Raw genomic sequence first — 9,680 nt, 5'->3', positions numbered from 1 at the left:
TTCTTTTCCTAACTACCCTATCCAGTATCTCTATCCTCCCCCTCCACACCATCATTTGTATCAACTTCTCTCCCTTTCTGTTCCTTCCCTCCCTAAATCCCATTGTCCACCATCTCTCTCCCTCTCCTCTGTTTTTAGACCCATTATTTCTTCCCCCCAAAATCCGGAATATGCACCTCTCTTTGAACCCCCACCCCCTTCCCTCCATGAACTTCTACACCAGGGCACCCCTCCCCTGAAGGTCTGTCCCCCCTGAAGACCTGCACCTCCCCCCTTGAAGGCCTGTACCACCACCCCTGAAGGCTTGTGCCACCACTCATGAAGGCCTGTGTCCCACCCCGGAAGGCCTGCGTGTTCCCCCTGACCTCCCGCGCATCCATTTACCTAATATCAGCAGCCTGCAGAGAAGATCGCTGGTGCTAGCAATCTTTGCAAGCTGCCATAGGTCTTTGGAGCTATCTTCCCTCTGCCGCGGTCCCGCCCCTCCTCTGACGTCAGAGGAAGGATCACTGCAGAGGAAACAGCTCCGAAGGCCTCTGGCAGCTTGCAAAGATCGCTAGCACCTGCGATCTTCTCTGCAGGCTGCTAATATTAGATAAATGGATGCACGAGAGTGGATGCCAGGGGTGAAGTTGAACAACAAGCAGGAGGCCAGGGGGGAAGCCGGACACCAGCACTTCCTAACTGACCCTCCCCCCTCGCTCTCTAAAGTGGGAGCGGCAGTGGACGGCCAGCAAGAGACAGCGCTGCCGCTCCTGCTTTAGGGGGGGAGGGGGGAGGGTCAGTCACCGAATCAGGAGGCTGATTTTTTTTTTTTTTTTTAATCGATTCTAATCGATTCACCCGAAGTGAATCGGTGAATCGATTCGAATTGTGAATCGGACAGCACTAGTACCTAGGAATAATTAATGGAATTGTATACATACGTTTCTTTAAATTTTTCCACCATAGCTCCCATGGCTACCCCTTGCTTTTGATGATAAAAGGGATCCTGCAAACCAAAAAATACTCTTATTACTTTCTTTGCTAGATCATGTAAAAAAAAAAAAAACAACCCAAAAGTGTTGGATATTCTTTTGTGCATTAACTTTTTCCAGTGTGATCTTAACAACTTCCAACGCTTCCTCCTGTGGGATGCGTGTGTTTAAAGATACGACATTGAGGGTTTCTAGCCAAACTGTACTTTCTAAATTTTTGATACCATCCAGAATATGTAAAAGATGGGAAATATCTGTTAAGTTGATTTTGATATTACTAGTTGCTGGTTGCGGGATAATGTCCAATAATTTAGATAGTGGCTCTAGCAGCGAACCCCTGGTAGAAACTATGGGCCGACCAAGTGGGCTCACAATACTTTTATGCATTTTCTGCAGAAAGTCAATTTTAGGAGTTCTTGGATGTTCTTCCAGCAGGAACCTTTTCTCTTTAGATGGTCAACAAAGTATTCAAAATAAGTATGATAACATCTGTTTTTAAAGCTTCCGTTGGATTGTCTTCCAATTTTTCATAGAACATGTCATCACCTAGTTGCCAAAGGCTTCCCTTTCATACTGTACTCGGGATTGAGCCGTAATAGCTCCCCCTTTATCAGCTCTTAGTATTATCAACCTCTCATCTTCTCTCAGTTGAATCAAAGCTCTTCTTCTTTACATAAATTATCCATCTCATATTGGTAAGCACTATGTTTTTCCAGGTGTTCAAGGTCCTTCCCGATTAGGTCTCAATGTGACAATAGTCGAATTTGGAATCCCTGGTGGGATCCAACTAGATTTTGGTTTTACTACTGAAGGAGGGTTCTCCTTAAAATATGTCCTCAATTGTAATTTTCTAATAAATTTCAATATACAGATTCACATCTGGAAATTATCTTAAGGAGCCACCAGGACAAAACTTAATCCCTGCTCTCACTTGTTCCTTAGTTAGAACAAATAGATAGATAAGATTCATGACAGCTAGTTGTTTCTCGTTTTTACTCCTATCACATTCTGAGCTCTGCCTCTCTTCCCTCCTCTTTGGCGTCCTCTGTCCTCTTGTCGTCCTGGCAAAAAATCCTCCCCTTTTGGGTGTTGTGCAGTATTCTCTGCACTGCTTTCTTCTGTACTAGCTTCTGATTCTGTTGTTGTGTTGCCAAATGCAACTTTTTTAGATGTAGTTAGTTACCGATGTTGAAGTTGTTCCAGATTGTGTCCTCCTTGTCTACTTCCCCCAGGAAGAATCCTCCCCCAGCAGACAAAATGGAAATACAAACTAAAGCCGAGAAAAAAGATAAGTGCTTTAGTTAAAATTGGTTAAGGATGTTAAAATTTTGTATTTATTGAAGCACATTGAAAAATATAGAAGAAAAATGAAAAAACAAGAAAAAGTGGAAACTATTAGCTTAAGGATTTTAAGATAATCTAGCAGTTCTTCTAAAGATATTATTGAAGATTAATTAATGCAACTATCCAAATATCCTTAAAGCTTTTAGAAGTTTATGTATGAATGGAATAATATTGATATCTTTAATATCAGTGGTTGAACATATTGGTGCAATAAAAAAAACACAGTAGCCACATAGCTTATGCTTGCTATTAAGTACCCTTGCATAACAGTTTTGAAACACCACTTCTGTGATCAACCTAGGGATCCTACCCACAGCAGCCAGCACTTTCCAATGACTTGGGTCTTTATGTAGTTCCTGTCCCCATTTCCGCTGTATCCCCATGGTATCTTTAGGACTATCCAATAGATTCACCTTTAAAGCATAGAGGAATATCTAGATCCAGTCCTAGCATGCCTGAAAAGGCAAATGCAGTGTTATACATTTAACATGTAATACAGTCCCTGCTCAGAAGAGCTTGCACTGTAATTTACTGGGTAACTTGCCATCACTCTTTTTTTTTTTTAAGGAACTGAAATACGAAAACTAAGTATCATGAATTTTATGCAGCTTGAGTTGCCTTCTGTTATACCAGCACTAAGATAAAATACAGTGATTAGACGACTCATGAATTACTGTGACCACATGGGTCCAGATCCATCATAAGGCATTTTAGCACCCAAAGGAGACAGGTATATTTGCACCCTTCTTTGCCATCATTAATCTCTACTTCTTACTTCTTCCATCAACTCAACTCTGCTCCCTAATGCTCTTTCCTCTAAACCTGGGTAATAGACATTTTTCATGTTCCTTCATCCACTGCCTGCTCACATGTGTAGTTCAATCATTTTTCCATTTGGCAAGAGATCTGCTATCCCTCCTATCTGATGCAATATGACTTTTACTGAACCCCCCCCTCCACCTCCAATGCTTCTGATCTCAACTCAGCTAATTAAATTACAGCTTAGAAGGGACATCACATGACTGGAGTCTGAGGGATTACAAGGTCCTGAACTGCTGCCCTGAAGTTTCTCCATAATCCCCTAATTCTAGAAAGTGACAAGTTATAAAATAAGGTCCAGTTGTGCACTTAATTAAATGAGCTGAAAATTGTTATATAGATTATTAATTGGCATTAATTAGCAGTTAAGCACACAACTGCCCTTAGTTGGTAGTCTACATTGTGCACTCAAATTCCAGAACACGCAATTCTGAAAGAGGTTTGGTCCTTGGAGTGGGTCAGACAATTGCATGCACAGGTTATCGAGTACTAGCATTTCATATCTAACTGCCTACATTTAGACGTGAGCGTTTACATCAGCCACTGAGCTAGTGTAGGTCTCACACCTAAATTTAGGGAAACACAGACTTATACTAGTATAAAGGCACAACTACCCCTATAGAATTTGAACTTTGCGCACATCACCACCTATATGAGACCATGAAAATAGCAATACTGGGTCAGACCAATGGTCCATCTAGCCTAGTGGCCAATCCAGGTCACAAGTACCTGGACCAATCCCAAATAAAAGCAATATTCCAATCTACCAATCCCAGGGCAAGCAGTGACTGCCCCCATGTCTGTCTCAATAGCAGACTACAAACGTTTCCAACAGGAACTTGTCCAAACCTTTTTTTTAAAACCAGCTATATTAACCGCTCTTACCACATTCTCTGGCAACGCATTCCAGAACCTAACTATTCTCCGAGTGAAAAAATATTTCCTCCTATTGGTTTTAAAAGTATTTCCCTGTAACTTCATAGAGTGTCCCCAAGTCTTTGTAATTTTTGGACTTAAAAAAATCGATTTGCTTGTACCTGTTCTATACCACTCAGGATTTTATAGACTTCAGTCATAACTCCCCTCTCTTTTCCAAGCTGAAGAGCCCTAACCTAACTTTAGGTGATCGATACTGAAAATTATCCCCTTTGGGTTTGACTATAGGAAGGCTTTCGGGATGGGCTTTTCTTTTTATGATGGCGGGCGTTCTTTTCTATTTTAGACTTTTTAAACATTTTTATTGTAAACTGCTTTATTGACTTGTTAGTGAGATAATGGTATATCAAATATATTAATTAAACCTGTAAATCTGTATTACAAACAAAATAAACAAACAAGCTGTAATAACAGATAACTAAAATTTTAAAAACGAATAAAGACAAACTTTGGCAGCTCTGGCTACTGTACAAGCAACAAATCTAAGCCCCTGTATAAATAGTTCATGCTGTACCTGGGACAAGACTGTATATATGTCTATGTGCAACACCCTTTAACTTCCTTCACCCCCCCCCTAAGAAAAAAGGGGCAGCCATATGGGACTGGCCTGAAGAGGCATGCAGTATTTAATTTACCAATGCAGCTCTTAATAAATGGAAGGAGTGAGACATAAGCTTGTTTATCCGTTTATATTTAAAAGGGAAAAACCTGTTTGACTAAAGGCTCCTTTTATCAAGCCGCGCTAGCGGTTTAATGCATGTAATAGCGCGCAATAAACTGCTAGCCACTACCGCCTGCCTTGAGCAGGCGGTAGTTTATTGGCCACTGCGGGGAATAGCGCATGATTAAAAGTCACGAGCACCAAGCCCGCTAACGCAGCTTGATGAAAGGAGCCCTAAATGCCATAATGTTCCCTTTAGTCACAGAAAAAGCAGAGAAAGGGTGTGATTAAATTTATAAAGAGACTTAAGTCCCACATACAGCACACTATAAAAATGTTTCTTACAATATATGTGAAAAGTTCTAGTAAACTCTAATGAGCCATTGTCTACTTAATCTTATTTAAGTTAGTCAGATCATCAGAAGAATCTGGCAATACAATTCAGCACAGATATTTTCACTATAACTCACTGATCCATTTCATTTAGTAGTTCAGTTTTCAATAAAACTTATTTCTGCACTACATTTTTTTAAAATTTTAGTCCTCAAAGGACAAACACTCATAAATCAGCTGTCTGAATGGCACCCCCTCCCCCCCAATTCAGTTAAACTTCAGGCTCCCCCCTCTCTTAAGAATGACTCAGGTTATCTGAAAACTGCCCTCTTAAAAGTCAACCAACAGAGACACTTAAAACAGAAGTCAGAGTTTTGTATAGGAGATGTTCCATCCCCTTTTTATTGTTTTTGATGCCTATCTTTGTTCTACGTCTTATGTCTTTTCTGAGACAGAGGGAAGCAGAACTGTTTATATTATTCAACATCTGACTGCAGAGACCTACAGCGAGGCAGATCTTCTCCATTTCTTTCCCAGTGGATCCCTAACTTTCTATGTGCTTCTTTGGCAGCCATAAAGCATTAGCCTGAAAATTTTTATGCACCGTCCACCATAATTTCAAGACTATAAACATAGTTCAGATGAAACTTCTTCCCCCACTAGCACAGCAGTTTAAGGAGATTTAAGAATTTTGTCTGGCAATAGCTAAAACCACATCAGTTCATTCTGCAGCTGTGCTCACACCTGCAGTGATGACATGTTTGATTTTTTGGGGGTTGCAGTGAAGTTTTTGTTACAACTTACTTTACATATAAAAAACACATACCAGAACCCTCTTAATTCTCAGGCATCCAAAACATTTATACACTTCCAAGAAAGTGTGATGAAACATTTAAAGCTATTCGTCTTTATAAGCCTAGCTGCACTGGAAGCAGATGCTCCCTAAAGCATATTTAGGTCAAGAGGAGAAAGGTGTGGACATGACACTGGCACAGAGAGGCCTACTTACTACAGTGTACCCAAATTTTGCCTTTACCTCACATAAAAATTAGTGCACTTGATATGCAAAGGAGAGAATGACACGGTGGTTGTTACCCGTGGCTAGCTGTGACTCGCCGCAGGTAACCCACCAAAACGGGGGGGGGGGGGGGAGAAAAATTAGTGGCCACTGTGGGGACAAGGCCATTCACCGCCCTGTGGAGTGGTGAATGGTCTTGTCTCCGCCGTGAAGCCAGCACGGATCGCGCGGTCCAGCATCCCCACCCAATCGCCGCATCCCACCTCCTGCCATCTCCCTCCCTCCACCTCACCTTAGGTGCCTGCCGAATCCGACTTTAATTCTTCTCCCAGCCAGCACGCTTTCAATAAGTCGCGCGTGTGCGGCTGCTTGAATTGTTGAATCTCCTCCTCTGACGCAATTGGAAACAGGAAGAGGAGAAGATTCAACAGCTCAAGCAGCCGTGTGCGTGGCTTATCGAAAGTATGCTGCTGGGAGAGGAATTAAAGTCAGACTCGGCAGGCACCTAAGGTGAGGTGGAGGGAGGGAGGGAGATGGCAGGATGCGGCGATCGGGCAGGAGAGGGCTTCTGGACCGCGCGATCCATGATCATGCATGTTCCCTCACAATAGGAAGGAGGGAGTGGTTGCGGAGATGGGGACAGGGCAGGACAGTGGTCACGGTGATGCGGCAGTGACAGAGATGGTGGTCACAGGGACGGGGTGGTAACGGGGACAAATGTTTTCCCCATGTCATTCTCTAGTGCAAAGCCTGCCCTATTAATTGTAGGCGGGGTGTTGAGCACACTATTACCACACTGGAAAGTTCTTCATGCTGTGAATTCACAATTAGCATGGATGCCTTCAACAATTACTTAGTGTGGGTGCACTTATCACTTTCTAACTGCACTAAGTAACAGCACAATGCATCACCCTGCTCATTCCTCGCCTAACAAGTGATGCGGTTAGTGCACACTAATTCATACACTCTCATGCACATATGGTAAGGAAATACTTTTGTTTACTATCTAAGGAAGTACTTTTTTTTTTTTTTAATACAGAAAGGGTGGTAGATGTGTGGCATAGTCTCCCGGTAGAAATGGTGGAGACAAAGTCTGTCTAAATTCAAGGAAGTGAGGGACAGGCACATGGGATCTCTTAGGGAGAGGAAGAGATAGTGGATGCTGCAGATGGGCAGACTGGATGGGCCTTTTGGCCCTTATCTGCTATCGTGTTTCTCTGTTTCACACTAAACTTTAACAAATATGTCCCACACACTTGCTATTTTAGACTTTGAACAAAACAAACAAGCTAGTGCACAAAAAGAAAACTGCCCACATTGTTGCTCTCTGAAAGGCAGCATGAACTACAAACTTGCACACTTTAGAATGACTCAGGTTATCTGAAAACAATCCCCTTAATCTCAACCACAGACACTTAAAATAGTAGCCAAATTCATTTAGAAAAGAAAACAATGCACATTGTAATATGTTTATATCATAACGGAAGCACAGGAGTGTTTCCCTTATCCCATCACCTGCCAAAATGTGACAATGAAGAAGAGAATTTAAATATATATATATATATTTTTTTGCTTCAGTTTAATTTTACAGTTTCTGTACAGAGTAATATATTCCACTTCTTTTGTCCTGGTATGTAGGCTGTGTACAGATGCAGTGAAACAGCTCAGTTGGGTCCAAAATTACAGCTAAAATATTTTTTGATCATAAAGTGTAGAATGGAAGGAACATTGCAAGGTCAACCATTATCTGCTGGTCTTACAGGGTTACCACAAGAATCTGGGTCAGTAAGACAATAAGCTGCTTGCCACTGTAGCTATGCCCCATGCCCAAAGGTGCAGAGTCCAACTTTTCTTAAAGGAAGTCAGATCGCTAACCATCTCAAAGACCTACAGCCATTCAATAAGCTTACCTGCTGCTTATTCTTTGCTGAATAACACATAATAACAAGAGGGAAAGGGATGCTCTCTAGAAAATTAAGGGCAGAATGAAACGATGCCACAAAAGATTTTGGCTTTCCTCATCTTCCGTTAAGTCCCTTGGTGTGCCATGGGGGTGGGGAGAGTCTACAAGGCTGATTTATCAAGTCATCTTGCAAGCAGTATTGGGTATACAGGAAAGCTCTCACAAAACATACATCATTAGTAACAAACAGCCACTGTTCTCTTCCCCTTTAGGAGCTTTTAAAATAGTACAAGGTGTCAGAAATACGCTGCCAGGCCTTTCCTGCTCCTTATGTGGGCTAGTAAGTCACCCAGGCTGAAAAGCCTGACTTCTGCAAATCCGGATTAATAAGCTTGTCATCAGTCCTAAGGTCACCAAGCTGGTTCTAGATACAACCCACCAGAACTCAGAACTTCCTGAAAGTGAAGAGGCTTCTTCTTTTGTTGATGCTACCCACCTGTTGTTTCATTTTAACCTTGGAAAAATTCTAATAAAGAGGATCATGCTAACGAAGATGAAACAAACAACTATTAACATTATCCAGAGAAGCCAGTTGACGGACTTCTTGGCGTGCTGTTCCAGCCGGTCAGACTCGGTCTTCAGCTTCTCCAGATTCTGATCTGCCATCCGAAGAGAGTTTGATATTGTCTGGGGGGGGGGGGGGGACATAGACACAAAGATCAGTTTTACTAATTCTCAACCAAGCAAATGAAGCTAAAACAAACAAACAAACAAAAACAGCTCATGCTAACCTGGCCAATATTTTACAAACCACTCAAAACTCAATATAAATATGCTCTCCTACATGAAATGTTCACTAACAATGATTATATCAGTATACATTAATACAGAAGCGATCAAAATACCATATTCTAGTGCAAAAAGAACATGAGTCTTGACCAGTGGGGTTATTCACCTCTACCTGTTCAGAGCGCTGCTGCCGCCACTGCTTTTGGAGGCCTCAAAGTGGGGGTATGCCAGGTCTCACTAGGGTGGGGGTCACTGAATCGACGAGTCCGATTTTGCGGCAAATCGGGCAGCTAGGGCTTATTTGGGGGGTAGGGTTTATATTAGGAGCATCTCAAAAATCATGCTAGGGCTTAATTTATGGTTAGGTCTTATTTTCGTGGAAAGACGGTATAAGAACATTGTAAGTTGGGAGACCTCCTAAACTATGGTATTTTGATGCTTCAAAAATTAGTTACTAATGATCACCGTTAGTAAGGATTTTATGTTGGAGAGTATATTTATATTTTAAGGGGATTGATTTTCCTCCTATTCCCTAAAAATAATAGTTTTATTTGCAACATTACAAAATCACTTAGTCCTTTAATAACCAAATTTACCCCTCCCCTAAGCAGCAGTAGAGGTTTTTACCACAGCCCAGAATGCTAAATGCTCCAATGCTGATGGAATTCCTATCAGCGTTGGAGCATTTAGTGCCCCGAGCTGCAGTAGAACCTTCTACTGCTGCTTTGTTAAGGGGGGGGAGGGGATAGATTTTTTTGTTATTATTCTTTTTGGGCTCAATTCACCCACATTGATTGCAGCTTCTAGAAGCCACACCTCAGGTAAAATAACTGTTTGATGAAAAGCACCTGTCAAAGATATTCAAATATTAAATGACCACAAAAAGTCAAAGCTGGTAAA

The 9,680-nt window shown here is 41.7% G+C and overlaps 1 protein-coding gene across 1 annotated transcript in view; it reads right to left on the bottom strand.

Annotated features, from left to right (window-relative positions):
- Positions 1 to 7,121: 7,121 nt before the first annotated feature.
- The window catches only part of USE1 (unconventional SNARE in the ER 1), a 33,443-nt gene continuing 30,884 nt past the window's right edge, over positions 7,122 to 9,680 (bottom strand). Inside the window, exon 8 of the mRNA XM_033957246.1 lies at positions 7,122 to 8,678. Within this exon, the coding sequence (XP_033813137.1) occupies positions 8,496 to 8,678 (183 nt within the window). The 3' untranslated portion in view covers positions 7,122 to 8,495. The remainder of the gene's footprint in view (positions 8,679 to 9,680) is intronic.

The sequence above is a fragment of the Geotrypetes seraphini genome, chromosome 8, assembly GCF_902459505.1.
Source record: "Geotrypetes seraphini chromosome 8, aGeoSer1.1, whole genome shotgun sequence".
In the NCBI taxonomy this organism is placed as follows: domain Eukaryota; kingdom Metazoa; phylum Chordata; class Amphibia; order Gymnophiona; family Dermophiidae; genus Geotrypetes; species Geotrypetes seraphini.
This window is presented reverse-complemented; position numbering and strand designations above follow the sequence as displayed.